The sequence below is a fragment of the Solea solea genome, chromosome 4, assembly GCF_958295425.1.
Source record: "Solea solea chromosome 4, fSolSol10.1, whole genome shotgun sequence".
In the NCBI taxonomy this organism is placed as follows: Eukaryota; Metazoa; Chordata; class Actinopteri; order Pleuronectiformes; family Soleidae; genus Solea; species Solea solea.
This window is the reverse complement of record NC_081137.1, coordinates 22254912-22271091: the sequence shown is the minus strand read 5'-3', so window position 1 is coordinate 22271091 and position 16180 is coordinate 22254912. Positions and strand designations below refer to the sequence as shown.

Sequence of the window (16180 nt, the reverse complement as noted above, 5' to 3'; positions counted from 1 at the left end):
GTCATTGAATTGCTAAGTGGAAATTTTGTTACTGACCAACACGGCCACATCTTAAAAACGAGAAATTAGATAAAAAAAGAAAGAGATCAGATAGTGAGTTGATTAAAAGAGTAATACATACTTATTCTATTCTATTTGGACACATTTCTCAGATAGATTCTTTATGTTTTCACACAATTACATTGTGCTTTATAAGTGACGTGTTTTATGTGAAGGTACTGTAAATCATTCAAGGAAAAATTGACAATGGCCATATTATATTATATTATATTATATTATATTATTATATTATATTATATTATATTATATTATATTATATTATATTATATTATATTATATTATATTATATCATAACTTGATGACGTTACTGCTTTTATTCTCGTTTTAATAAACGATTCCCCCGTGACGTCATAACGACTTCTAAATAAGACATTAGTTTATCATAGACATTTAGGAACGGCGCCGTATGTTGCTCACGGCGTTGATTAACAAAGGACTTGATGAGTCAAAACTAATGATTGTACTGGTGCACCTGCAGCTGTGATGGGAGGTTTTCTCTGTGGCACAAAGAAGCAGATGATCCCAGAGAAAGATCTGCCATAGTTTCTGAGTGGTTTCATTTACTGTGGTGTAGGGTCAGTGCTCCTTTTCGGTTATTTCCCTCCTGAAACAACAAATCTAACCTTATCTGTTGATCTGTTGAACCCAGGATAGGCAGAAATGGACATCAACACTCCTTCCACTGCAAAAACTCAACATACCACTTATACTTACCAAGTATATTTTTCTAATTTCTAGTCAAAATATCTCAACACACTTTACAAAATCACTTAAAGCGTCAGATTTAAGTGAGATAAAGGAGCTTGTTTTCAGACAGTGCATCTTGAATATCTTGTTAAGTGGAACAGTCTTGAAAACATCTTGTTTTGAGTCACGTCTGCCGTGTTATTTGTAAAAGAAGAATCGTCTTGTTTCAAGAAATAGACTTTACTTGAATACGAGCCAGGAATGCTAATTATATAACTAAAAATTAATTAAATACACTTGAAACAAACAGGATGACAAAAAAATACTGCTTTTGAGGGGAAAATACTAGTTTTGAGCATCACAAGCTTATTATGACACAAAACATCACCGTACTAGTAAAATATAGCTAAAAATTAGTTTTCTTATCTTATCTTACCAAGAGATTTTTCACTTGTTCCATTAGCAGATTTTTTTGCTTATTCCAAGCTAAAAATATCCTGTATTCATTTTTTTTGCTTATTTTTGGCGTGGCCTTTTTTCCAGTGTAATCCACCTTTCAGCACAATTATTCTTTTCACTTTCCTTTATGTTTTTAATAGAAACCCCCCCCCCCCCAACACACACACACACAAAGTTCCTGTGAGTAGGACTCCTGCCCCCGTGTCTTCTTCTTCCCACATTGGTTTGGCAATTTTAAAACCATAGCCTCTGCAGTGTTTATGTGTTGGTGAACCTTGCAGAACCTCCCTTGTTTGAGTGTCTGAGGGCCATTACCACAGGTAATGACCCGCACACAGCCAATAAACTCTCTCTTAATGAGAACTGGGCCATAAAAAAAGAAAAGTCCTTCTGGCTCCTTTTCACTGATGCTAAGGGGCCGGGGCCACATGAGAACGAGTCTCGGTGAATCTCAAAAACGCCACCCAATGGGAAACCGATGATGTCATAATCCCACCTCTTATTTTCCTCCTCCTGTGTTTGGAGATCGTTTGGTCTCTTTCGCTTTATGATAACGTTGATTTTATTTCCTGCGTCCCCTGGTTTGGTTTATTTTGTCTCAGTATACTTTGTAATGCATATTTATTCAAATAAAGGAAAACAAGCCATATGCAAATGCCCAACGTCTTCTTCTCTGGTTTTGCTTCACAGCGCCACAAACAGGCACAGCTTATTTATTACATCGTTTAGAGTCATTTTGAGAGGTTTTTTTTTTTTGATGAATCCATTTCCTGAGATGACTGAAGAGGGCGACAACAATTTCCGTTTGATTCTCAAGATACATTTTCACTGTTGACACGTTGCACCACTGGCGTTTCAATAAAAAAATAAAGTATGTGAACATAATTCGAGCTTTGGTCTCAAGCTTATGAAGATTTCAGCGGTGTTGGCATGCTGCAGTGCTGTTGCCATCGAGCTGTGCAGTTCAAAAGCACCGCATCAGCGAGACCTGACACACATCGTCGTCTAAAACTGCTCAATACGCTGTCAGCACATTCCCCAAAATAATAATAAAAAGTCAAATACGCCACCTATGAGAGAAAGCTGTTTGGTGGATCTTGGCTGTAAGTCCATGCCGTTCTTCAGCCAGAGGAGTTTGGGATTGGGGATACCGTCGGCGTGGCAGTGGAGACTGGCAGACACGCCGGGTTCTTGGGCCTGCGTCTCCGGATAGACCAGGATCACCGGAGGGACTGGACACACAAACACAAACAGAGAGAGAGAGAACAGAGGCAGGTGAAAATATAATTGCACACTGTTTCACGGGAGACTGTGATTCCTGGGGAAGTTAGCACAAAATCCCACATGTGTAATGTCGGGGGAGAGGAATACGCCTCACTCCGGCATGTAATATATTCACACATAACAAGAATCCACGGGGTCTGGGGCGGCTTTATTACAGCTCCAGTCCTGCATGAAAAAGATGTTGGAAGTGTCTACCACTTACCGCGGACACCGGGGAGAAGACAAACACAAATGAGACGTGGAAGAAGACAAAATGAAATATGAGGTAAGAGTTTACTCTGAACAGGTAATGTGTGGTTGTTTTCTGGTTGTTTTCTGGTTGTTAGGATCCTCTCAACCTTGAGGCTGCTGTCAGTTTAGGACGGTCTCACGTTCAAAGAGGTCAATCACAATATTGGCTTTTCTACTTGGTAAAAACATGCTCAACTTTTGTGCATTTATACCAGCGGTAGAATCCACTTCTGAAACTTTCCTCGAGTGCCTCTTGGCATTTTCCATTTTTCTAGCTTTATGTCAGTGTTGTTTCTGCCTTCACTCCATAAGAACACTTTGACAATGGCTTGAATGTAACAGACGTTTTCATTTATACGAAGTTAGTCGCAGTAGAGCAACATAACAACATAACCCCTCGGTCACTCCTCAGTTAAAAAGCCTTGGCATCTTCTTTGACAGAGCATTTAAACACGATAAGCAGATTTCTTCAGTTGTCAAGTCCAGCTTCCTCCAGCTGAGGCTTATCTCTCCCAGGTTAAGGCCTATCTGCCTCCCAAAGTTTTGAGAGCGACTGATCCACGCATTTGTAACGTCTCGGCCGGATTATTGTAATTCTTTGTACACGGGGCTTTAGACTCATCCATTCAACGCCTGCAGCTCGTGCAGAATTCTGCCACTCACCCTCCGACAGGTGAGAGGAGGAGGAGGGACCACATCGCACGTGTGTTTCGCTTCCTGTTCATTTTAGGGTTGATTTTAAAATTCTCCTTCTTCACGCCTCATTCAAATAACCACACGCTTTTAGACGTGCCTAAAACCCCGATTAAAGACCCCTTCTATAGCTGCCCCCAAGTCACAGAACAGTTTACCCCAACCCTCAACCTTAACATCACAACACGGTGTCTGTCCAAGCCTGAGCAGTATCTATAACTATGTAACGTCTGGTTTCAAAAACAACTACAACGTTCTACTTAGAGGCATATGTCAAAGGTTTTTAAATGGGCTATAGAAATAAAGCTCACTTGACGAACCCAAGAGACGACACAATTACCTGACATCAAAGTCCCCACAGGGGCAATATAGTATGTCAAATAATAACACATTGCTCATAATGATTTTACAGATTAACCAACGTTTACTCCTGCACACCTGAGCCTGTGTGAGGATCATGTGAAGCTCCTTCTTCACTAATGTGCACGTGCTTGACGTTGCAAAAACAACATTGATACCACACACTTCATTTGCCACGGTAGCGCAACAGAGTACTTTACAGCAACAGTGACAACTTGACTGACATTGAAGCTGTGCAAGCGCTGTCAATCCCTTTCAGTGCAGTACAGAGGGAGACGTGGGTGTTACGGCTTCAATAGCACAACAGGATGCACACACCACTCTCTGCACTTGGCTCCCCCCTTCATTTCCACCTTATCTCCCCCCCCCCCCCCCATGCTATCTTGCTCGAAATGCTTTGAATCCCCCAACACAAACATTTTGGTAATTGCGCTCCTCCTGATAACTTGCCCTCCTGGCACCCTGTTGGTCTCCATGACTCCCTCTCGCTCTTCACTCCGAGATTTCAGATGCGGCTGCATTCCTTTTTTTAATTAGCATCAGAGACGCAACAGAACAATCGCACCTATTGTCTGTCTTAATTAAAAGAGTCACAGTGATGATTCCATCCACTCCTTCATGTGACAAAAATACAGAAGGGAGTGAGGTCGGTGGGGTAATTTCAAATTCTTCCCCGGTGCGTGTTCTTTGGTGAGATGCCAGTAACTAAAAAACTAAAGGTGGAGGAGACGACGGTCGTTATGCATGCATATGTGAATATTATGCTTTGGAAAGTTCAGACGTGCAGCGTCTCACATGTGTTTCACCTTTGTTGTTTTTTTTAATTATCTGCGAGCTGGCTGTACGAATAACAATAATGAGCTTTATCGATTTGCTGCAGAGCAATCATTGAAGACACGTTTCATTGCTGACGACAGTTCAATATAATATAGAACAACCGCTATATTACAAAACATGTAAATTAAGAATACACTGGCCTCTATAACTCGGAGAAATTGGTCACTTTAGTTTGCCTGGGTTTCCTGAGTACAATTTTTTCTTTGTGGCGCTCGACACTATCCTCCGCCTGTGCTTTGGACACAGTTTTCTTTATCGGTAAGGGGAGAGATCGTTTTCTGGAGCAGTTTTAACTGTTTTGCTTAAAATCCTCTTCACAATTTGTTTGTAATCAATGAATTAATGCATTGTCACAAAAATTAAACGAAAAACCCCTAAACTGCAACACCCCCATGCACGTACCCCTCTTCATGCTCAGAAGACAACACCAGAGCTTATGCTCGCTGGCTAAATCCAGCGAGGCAGTTGCAGCAACGTTCTGACTGAACAACAGGTGTTGGTCACAAAGGAAAAACGTTTTTTTGGGAAAGCTACTGCCAAGAAAAAGGCTGATGCAGAGCGATCCGAGACCAGAGCGAACATCGGTGCTGTTGTTTGAACGGTGGCGACAACTGAAAGCCCAGACAGGGCTGCAAAGTGATGCCATGGTGGCTCAGTTTCTACGGGACAGGTAGGTTGACTTTATGTTTTTGTGATCTTTTGAGAGTATCTGTCGTTTTTCATCATCACGTTGTCAACTGCCAAGTCTCCAAAAAAACTAATGCAGTACTTGTGAATCTGTGTGGTACTGTACTCGCTTTTCTCATTATCAAATGAATTTACCACACGTGGACTAAACAAAGATGTGAAAATATCTTTAAAGAGGTGTCAAAATGTTTTTTTACTCTTACATTGTCAGTAAATGGTTAATTGTAGATAGTTATTTGTATAATATTAGGTCAGCACAACTGTTTTTGTGATGATTTTTAACCACAAGACCCTAAAGGTTGTGCATGTTACTGATTTCTTGGATCCACAAAGCAGCACAAGCATTTTTATCGACATTTCACCCACAATTTTAAGTAGGAAATAGCCACTACTGACCATTCACCTGCAGCACATGAGTCTGATAGACGTCTTCGTAGCCGTAGGCATGGCAACTGTAGTTTCCCATGTGGATGGTTGTCACCTTGGTAATATACAGGGAGCCATCATCCCCAAAGTCCTGCAGGATGAGGAGGAGAAAGGAGGAAGCTAAATTAGATAAAGAGCATGTCGTCGGTGCAGTGAAAACGGCAGAAAGACCACGAGGAGGAGGGATGGAAGATGGGAGAAGAAGAACAGGACGTGCAGGAGAGGGAACAGTGCTGAAAGATAGCGTGAGGGAAAGAACCACAGGGAGTGAGGGAAAAATGAAAGTAGCCTGACAGAATGCATAAGGACGCGTGGAGAGAGTAGGGTGAGGAAATAGGAGGCACACAACAGCAGGAAGTGATGGAAAAAGACAAGGGAGAAAAAGAGTGATTTGAAAGGGAAGAGAGACCATGAATCAACGGTCTCCCTGTTGAGCTGTAGCAGGCGTTGGGGGAATTTGATCGGGCTCTCTCCCCTCATCACGCTGCCTCAGCCTGATAAATGGCAAGGGTTAAAAATATAAAGCCCATTAGGTTGATGAATGGAGCCGGTTGTTGTTGGTGCAGAATGCGGCAGTCACCAGGGGGTTCCAGCCACAGCTCAGGGTGGATTAAGGCATTAAATAGTTTGCCGTCCCATCAAGTGGCAGAGCAGATGTCCTGGTGTGGCTCCGTCATGACACGGATCTTTTTGAGGGCTGAAGGAAATGAATGTGACCTGGCAGAAGGTTGCTTTGTGTCAAATGACTTTCCTTTAAGACGGATGGGGGAGTTTTAAAAAAAAGCTTTTTAAAAAAATGCTCAATTTAGAATAAAGGTGAGAGATACAACGACACCAGTGAGGGCAATTCAAACTAAATAGACCATTAAGGTTAAACGTGTGACTACAATAATTCTGGAAGGTTATGCTTAAATATTTTGGCCAAAATCATTAAGGATAAGTGTTGCTTCTTGTGTGTATGCATAGTGGCTTAGTGGTTAGCACTGTTGCCTCACAGCAAGAAGGTGCTGGGTTTGATTAGTTAGTTATTAGTTGAGTTTTTTCTCTTCACATCCAAAACTACATTAATGTCTTTGACCTATTCAGCAAATTTAATCATCGTTGCTCTTTCCATAATACTCAGACCAATACTGGTGCAATACAACCCTGAACACACTTAAGAACCACAGTCGTGCTGTTTATCAAGTGGTTGCAAATATAGAAACTGCTTTATACCTGTTTTTAATAACAAATAAATACATTATTCATTTAATATCTAAATGAATCTGTATCCAGTTTCTTTCAGACATTAAGCATCTCGCTGGTGTACTGCAGTTCTCACAGTATAAGCACTCATTGTAGACGGCCTTGCTATTGTGTTATTGTTCAAAGGAGGAAAATAAAGTCCTTGTTTCATGAATTCATCGAATGAATGTACATTTTATTGGAACTACTTTGCTTTTAAAGTGTGGTATAATATTCAAATGCTTCATAGTGAGACGTAACATATGCTTTATGACAAATTATTCATAAAAATGTACATAGCCTGCAGATTAATACATTTAAATTGAAACATGCATGAGCAGCTTTTAAAATAGAAATCCAAACATCCACTTGTGGATGCTCTGTCTTCAGCCATTTATTGACTGGTTATTTATTTTAATAGTCAAGATGCGCTCATATCTATCATGGCCTATTTATCCTCTATTTAGCGAAGGAATCACTCAAAATTAAAGACCATGTTGGACGAGGGACGATGTAATTATGTTGCACGCAATACAACCAATCACCAGCAAGAGTGCTCCCCCCATTTAAGGATTCTGTTTATTCCATCTTTGACCCGAAATCAATGAAAAGCAAGTCAAACACAGCCGGGGCCCCCGCTCTCGGTGTGGAAATTCATTATGTACGGTCAGGAGCCTAAGGGGACCTCTGTTGCCATTTCCTCTCCTCCAGTCTCCACCTCAACACTTGACATTGTTTATCGGCTCATCATCATCACAGCAGACCAACAAGGCAGCTCGTTAACGGGCAATTAGTGAATTGTGATCCGCCGGTGTGGAAGGCCAACGCTGTGCTGTCACCTGTGCAGACGTGGGTCTAAAGAGGAGCGCGGCCGCACAGTTCATTAGGCACTGAGTAAATTATAATTCCACTGCTTCAGCCACCTCTCATAAGTTTTTCTTTTATTCTCAGCACACCTTTTAGAAGAGCTCATAACCTCTAAGTGCTTCTGACAATGTAAATACAAAGAAGAAATAAAGCTGCAGCTCATGCTGGGAAATTAAAACTCCCTGAACTGGTAATGTCCCTCCTCACTACTTGATATCATCAAATATTAATTGAGGGGCTCAATTAAAAAGTTAATTCACACATTTAATCCACCGTTATACAGCCAGTGCCATTAAGTCAAGCAGCAGGGTCATTACATCGACATGGAGACGAGATCATCAGCAAATATGACGGAGGTATAAACATGCACTCACGTTGATGTCCTCCAGGTCCAGGAAGTTTAATATGATGCCGTTCCTCTTCCAGATGATTGGGGGACGCAGCGTTCCCTGGATGGCACAAGTGAGGACGGCGCTGAGGCCCACTGTTACCGTGGAGATGCTGACGCGCTGGTCCTCCGCCAGGATCAGCTGGACGACCTCTGTTGGAATCGGAGCACAAAAGGGGAGACGATTGGTGCTTGGAACGGGACGGCGGAGCAGAAACATCGGTAGAAAATCACAAATGAGTGATTGTGCTGGGGGTGAAGGAACTGTAGCCAGGAAAAAACACATTTCTAAGCATCCGTCTTGTTATTAGTGGACCGTGGAGGATAAACAGCTGTCCATGAGTGAAGGATATTCTGCATGAGGAAGACCACATGTCAGAGGACACGCCGCTCGCCAAATATCATTCTTCTCATTAAAGACAATTTATGTTCATTGAAATGGCCGCACAATTCAGCTCACCTTCACGGCAAATTAAGAATTATCCTTCACTGGTTCCTCTTGCTGCCATAAATTCTGTCTGTTGCCAAGCCGTGTGGCCATCGAGAGTCACAGTTGCATATTATTTATTTCAACCGTTATCTTTTTTCCGTATTGGCGGTTTAAACTTAATCATATACAGTGTATTATGTGCCCTGTATTTGTATTTAATAAGACATAAAAGGAGTATGTCTGGCTCTGTGGTATAGAGAGTGTGTGATAAGTCTATTTCATGACTGTTATTGCATTACAACACTAGAGAATATAATCCTTTGTCTTTTCTCTTCCTCTGTACATAAAGCTTTCATATTTAAAGAGGATAAAAATATCAAACAACACTGGGATATTAGATGAATTTGGATGTGGTGCACGTAAGCACTGACATGATGTCAGCGTGTGTGTGACCCTGGGTCAGTATTGGCACAGGATTCACACAAAACAAAAAGCAGACACCTGCGAGAAATCTAAATGAAGCCCAAGCAAGTGTAATGCCGAGTAAATAACAACAGGATGTTGACCGCGACGGGACTCAGACGAGTGTCTGACCAAACTGCACGTACCTGTCATTACTGATGTGTATTTAAAGACCGAGGTAGAGACGGAAATAGGTGAAATTATATCCGTCATTGTGCATGGGAAATGAAAATCTATGGATGAAGATGACGTGACAAGCAAAATAACAATATGTTCAGCAGGAAGCATTAAAATAACCACTCAGACCTATGTAATAATGACTCTATAAGCACCATTTTTTTGTGAATATTAGAGAAAAAAGTCTGAATATTATGAGATGTTTTTATTATTTAATTAAATGTATTATTAATATTATTATTAGCAGTATTATTATTTATTATAATAATGAAGGGCTGTTTTACCCAGTTTCACTTGTTGAAATGAAGAATAAACTTAAAATCATTATGATGCTGCTGGGTTTGTTTAATTCAAACCTTTTTCTTTTTATTTACTTAATTTCTTTCAGAACTTTTACTCATAAAACATGTTATAAATGAGAGAAACACGGTGAATTTCTTTGAATAGTGACTTTGATGTCAACTTTTTGTCAATTTTATTACTTTTCTTTTCCTCTGTTGTTGTGGGAAGTAGCCCTTAAAATCCACAAAGGACCGACAACGAGAACACACTGAACAGTGCTCTCAATGGGTCTTTTATCTAAAATAAAGGTTAAATAAAATCAAATAAATAAAAAAGAGATGACTTCCTCCAAGTCTGTGTGATTCTTTCCTCGTTTACAGATTCAGTTTCTTGCAGAATCTTAGGTTGCAGCTGATCGTGTTTTGCTTGAATAATAATGACAACTTTAGTCTCAGAAGATTAGAATTTCTTTCTTCAGTTTGTCCCTAATACTCCTCCATAACTCTTTAATTGCTGGGCCTAATTTTGTGCTGGATAGTCACTGACTATCGTTAAGTTACACCACAGCAGAAATAAAAGAGCCTCCGTTTTAAGTGATTCATCAAAATTAGGTTGCATCGTGTTACTTAGCCAACATTTATCACCACGGCGTTTGTGCTGAGAAACCTTTGGAAGTTCTCTGAATCGTGCCAGGCTGCTTATAATGACTTTAATATAATGATTTTAATATAATCCATGCTGTCTTCACAGAGTAGATGGAAGTTATGAGTTGGTGAACACCGTCTCTTCCAACTTCTAGGAATTATTGTCGTTATGTGAGTCAACTTCAGTGATTAGTTTAGCTTTTAAAGAGTGTTAATTCTTTAAAATAAAGCTGCTCACTCTCAGATGTATTTTGCATTGAGTTAAACGCATCAATCTAATATTACAAATCCACAAAAAGATGGAACATGTGTTTTTTGAAAGCCGAAAATGAAAAAGAAACATGTTAATTGCTGTTGATGACACCTTTCGAGAGAAACTGGGTCTCGGGGAGTTGTTAACATTCGAGGACGTTTTAAACGCTAAGATGTCCCTGCTCTACAGTCGGGGTGGAGACGGGTGTAGACAGAAGAGACAGAGTGAGACAGTGAGAGACAAAAAAAAAGACAGTAAAAGGATGGATGAGACAACATTACAGCATACAAGCCTGGGTAAGTTGATATAAGGAGCTGAACTTTCAGTAATATCACACTGTCTGATATCAAGCGACACCAAGACTGAGTCATCAACTGATTTGCTTCAGTAATAGTTTTTCCTCTTTGCTGCTGTGGCAGGAATACAAAGAAATGATAAAATAAGTATAATAATAAACAAACAAACAAACAAAAAGAAACTTCGAGCAGACCTTCCCGAAACCCAGAGGTTTGAGCTCCGTACACTTTAGCATCCCATGCCCAGATCATGGGACACAACTTTAAAGTAAATAGATCAAATCGCAATTAACCCTTAAAAGCCCTAAACCTATTTTATAGGTCTCTGCTCGAACATTGCATTCATACTGAAATCTTTCTATAACCACAAGGTAACAGAAGATGTTCAGGCTCGCCTAAAAAAAGAAGAAAGAAGTGATTTCAGGATGAGTATCTCTTTAGAATGATGCAGATGATTCTGTCTCCGCTACCAATGAATCATCATGATATCAATACTGATCAAACACGATTGTGAGAAGCCCTTTATTATTTATAATTAATGTAAATGTAAATAACAATGTGAGACACGGTATTTTAAAAGATTTAATCACTATATTTAAAAAATAAAACACATTACGTTTGGATTATGACCGCCCACACATTGGAGGCACTAAAGACTTTGTTTTTCTTTAATTTGGCAAAAAAAAAAAAACCGAAAGCAGGGCAGTGTGTTTTAGTATTGGCGGGGCTTAAGTGCATGAGGGAGTGGATCAGACTCTGGTACTTTGTAACATTTTGATCTGAATTCATAATGTTATGCTGTTTGATTCCAGCACTATAGCACTATCGTTACTAATTAACCGCACCACAACAGACTATTCCTACTCTCACAGCAGGTCAACAATGAATATGTATATATATATATATATACATATATATGTATATATACGCAATCTCCTCCCATGTTTCTTCCCATTCTCAGACGGACCCCAGACAAATATTCACAGTCTCTGCTCGACCTCGGAAGTTTTTCACGACATTATCTTTCTTTAACGAGTCCAGCAGTTTCCCCCCGTTTTCTTGAAAACAGCTCCATTGTGTTTTAGATCTATTAATGGACTTTCCAGGGGATTCAGGAGCTCAGCGGATCGATCAGGCCCCGCACTAACTGAGCTATGGACAACAGAGTGACAGGGCCAAAGAGAAGTTTCCCGTGTCCGGCTCCAGAGGGACATACAACGGTGCATTACTGGGGGGAAGAGAGTGAACGAAAGAAAGAGAAGAAAGTGAAGTAGAGCAAAGAAATTTAAGGCAGAGACAAAGAAAATGATGTAAATGCCAGAAACATCTGGTCTATGAGGACAAAAGGAAAAAGAAAACACACTATATAGTATGCAAAAGAAAGCAAGATCCACTGGGGCATAGGAAAAGTAAAAATATGAGTGCACGTGAGACAGGAGGGGAGATAAATTTGATTCAAAGCATGAAGACGATCTCCCAGGGAATAACTAAATGTGCTGAGCTCAAGACTGCGGCTCAGAGAGTTTGTTCCCATCCACTTTTTTAAGAGACCTGCCCCTCCCGAGCACGAGTAAAGACATCAAACCACAAAGCACAGGAGCAGAACAGCGGGACTTTTTATAGGCCAAGACATAACATCCACGACTTTACACTAAAGGAAGAGGAGAAGAAAAGATGAGATGAGGAGCAGGGAAAGGGAGGAGGAGAGCGAGAGAGAGAGAGAGAGAGATGGGGGTCATAGGTGAAGGAGTGAGATGTGTGGAGGGGGCAGGAAGCAAGAAAAACATAATCCGACTGGTGCCCGACGAGCATGGATTAGTTGATTTCTGAGTCCATATTTGTCCGAGCATTATGGGCTGGTGGTGTATTTGCTGAATTGGCGATGTGCATCAGAGAAGGGGCGGGTTTACAGGTTTTACTGACACCTGACACCAATAATCATTAAAAAAGAATCGTTAGCAGCTGCCGATGCTCATTCTAACTTCGCTCTCTGGGTTTAAAACGACAAAAATGTTGCCGGTGAATCGAATTAGCGTGTTTCTGCAAATCCAACAGAGTGAGACATCTTTTATTGTCCCAGATTCGCTGCCGTTTCCATGGGGAAAAAAAACGCAGCTTTAAAAAAACCACATGGACATTTTTAACAGAAATAAAAACTTGATTTTTTTTTTTTTTTTAAACTGCTGCACATTTATGAAGACAACACAATATCACCGGACTCGTCCGACTGATGCTGCGGTACTTAAAGGTCACACGAACGGCCAGATGATGCATAGTAATGGAGATAAAAATATATGGCATTTGAAAACATGACACACACATGATATGCAGCTCAGTAGGGAATGGGGCTATTTTGGAAGAATAACAATCACATCATGCTGACCCTGAACAATTATCAGAGGGGAAAATATAACATATTTTATATGCCATGCGTATAAATAAAGACAGAAATAGGGGGAAACAGGTTATCAATCAATAGCTAAAAAAAAGCAACAATTAAGCAGGAATTCAATTAAAAACCAGACTAGGTAATTATGTCTGGAGTCGTTATAGGAAAATGACGCCTCAATGGCGACTACACCGTATACTGTAATATACTGTCTAACCACGACAGTAAACGACCATAAACTCTTAGAAAGACCCGAAACAATCATTTTTTACATCTATTTTCCCTGAAAAACGACATAATTCCACTGTTAAACTTGCAATGTGTTTATAAGTGAAAAATACTGTAACACATATTACGGTCAACACTGAGAATTTTACACTATTTTCTTTGTAAAATATAGATTTTATGGCTGTTTAATCTACAAACTATATGTGTTACACCTTAGAACACAGAACTTTTTTGCTATAACTATGTGAAAACGTATCTACAGAGGCTATAAAAACGTGCAATATAGAGTGTCTTATATCCTGTTTTCCAGCACAACCTATAGGCAATACATAAAAGTACTCTCATTTTTCAAGAAATTCGGATTGTATTTGTAAAATTTGGAAATGTGTCACATTTCACTGTCGAAAAATTAATTAAATAACTTCTAACTTTAAATAAAATGACTCATAACGTTAACTTAACGGCACATAAGAACATGGAAAAACACATTTTGTAAAGCCTAAAGATGTGACCTTTAAACACACACCCACAGGATGTCCATATAAGGAGTTGTGTATCATCCCCACTGCAATTTACCAAGGGTGCACCTGTGGCACACGTCTGTGCCTCGTGAACACTAAGGGTTAAAGACAAAAAAATACCATTATTTATATATTACCAGAAGACCTGCGGGTATTTGAAGGTTGATAAAAGCAAATCAGGAAAGATTAAAAAAGACCAAGACAGTGAGAGCTTTAAAGACCAATAAAAGGATTTAAAAATTGATTCTGAAAAACAAGAATCTAAACAAGAGATAAAATGTCGAGTCTAATGTCGCTATAAAGTGACACATAAAATGGCTCTGACTGGCAGTGAGTGTGCTGCGAGACACTTTAAGTGTCGGGCAAAATAATTGGCCGGGCTTTTTGTTTCCTTATCATTCTACAGAAAAAGTCGTCATTCTTTTAGCACGAGGACATTTAAATATAAATAATAATAAATATAAAATGCAATCCTATTCTTATTGATATGAATTGACCTACTGAACAAAATATTGTATGACTGCGTCTCTGTGAAGTGAATGCATGGCTGAACAACACAAACAAGCCTTTAGTAAGAGAGAGAGAGGGAGAGAGAGAAGCAGCAGCTGCAGAAATCTCTATAGTCGGTCCCATCAGAGCAAAACAGCACGTTGCATTTCCCCAAAACATCTTGTGAAGCATCTTGTCATAAGATGTTTTCCTCAGAAAACACTCTCTTTAGATTAAACCACCAGCTGAACCCCCCACCATCACGCTGAAGTAGGGCTGGATAGAAAATATGTTGTGATTGTTTGAATTTTAATTACAAATTTAGTGGGAATAGTCATTTCTTTAGACTTCTTTATGAATTCTAGTACAACAGGGCTTGGGTGCACTTTTTAATTAACTGTTGAGCCATATAGTGAAATCAGCATCAGTGTGGAGTGATCACAGTCTGTGATTACTACCTCTGATGGATTCAAGAGTCCTGTGGGAAGATATTCAGTCAAATTGTATTTGTTTGGAATTAAATTGTTGGGGAAACTTCCCCGAGACACGCGTGGGAAGAGCGATATGCTCACAAACACGAGCTCCTTTTGCTGAACACAGTCTTCCCTGCTTTGAGCCGGTGACGGTGACACTTCCAGCGCTTATTGGAAAACCACAGAGCTCTCTCGTGAGCCACGGAGGGTGTAGGTGTGTGTGTCAGCTCAGTGTTGGTGTAGGATTTGTGTCATCAATGCACTTTGGTGAACCCTCGACTAAAGATAACTCAATTATTTTTAATATTTATTGTTGCTAGACCACCGCCAAGAAGTCACGACAACACAAGCAGGTCTCAGGTAACCAGGACGATAGTAAAGTGCATCAATCAATGTTGTAGAAATAGAATCACAGCAACACGTGCTGGCACTGGCTCTATCCTGCACACTGACAGCTATTTGGATACTGAATTACTGAAGGATGCTTTGACATGCGGGGCCTTGTTCCTCCTCCCCACTTCCACTCAAGTCGCAGAGTGAGAGTGGGTTTTGTAGTCACACTCACAGCCGACTTTATGCACAGCACTAATAATAAGCCACGTAACTAATGTGTGGGCAGTGAGATGCCAGACAATTGTATGTTCTCTCCACAGTTGGGCCAGTTCTGGAAAAAGAGTACATAAATAAATAAAACATATCTTACTTTTTCTCCCTTAGATGACTTGATTTACATTATGTTTAAAGGTTATAATAGAATAAAACTATTGATTCATACTGCCAAAGAGTCAATTGTTACTCATTGACTTGAACTTGACTTATTGCACATAAAAAAGTGGCTTTGAACATGAAATTTTGAATGAATTGTTTGAATGTAGCTTGGAATCAACTATAAATCATTGTATATTGTGAACATATCTTTACTCACGCTGTGTTTAAACCCGGGGATTCCACTGCATGTGTTCTAATTTTACCAGATGATCAGCAGGACAGGAAATCAGACATGTCACAACAATAAAAGCGTTACTTTCAGAATAAAAGCTCCCCATTTGTAATAATCGTTTTGTTTAGATGACTTTGTTTATGTATTAATATAATAGTTGGGTCCATATTATCACACACCAAAGCTATCTACAACTATCAGACATTAAACAAGAATTAAGGTGAGCAGACGACAGGCTACATGAAGCAGACGGGAGAATTGACGAAATGGAGACTCTAATAAAGAAGTGATGTATACTGAGACTATATTCCCTCTGTGTCCTCTGTGTTCATACAACACGTGTCGGGAGACAGAACTCCCACTGGGTGCATACGAATGATCCTGTTGCTCTCT

General features: G+C 40.0%; 1 protein-coding gene across 2 annotated transcripts in view; it reads right to left on the bottom strand.

Moving 5' to 3' along the window:
* Positions 1-16180, bottom strand: part of fstl4 (follistatin-like 4) — a 202685-nt gene that overhangs the window by 24808 nt on the left and 161697 nt on the right. For both annotated transcript variants that reach the window (XM_058627444.1, XM_058627443.1), the window contains exons 7-9: positions 8190-8356; positions 5695-5815; positions 2277-2438 (exon numbers count right to left, since the gene is read on the bottom strand). In XM_058627444.1, the coding sequence (XP_058483427.1) occupies positions 2277-2438; positions 5695-5815; positions 8190-8356 (450 nt within the window). The remainder of the gene's footprint in view (positions 1-2276; positions 2439-5694; positions 5816-8189; positions 8357-16180) is intronic.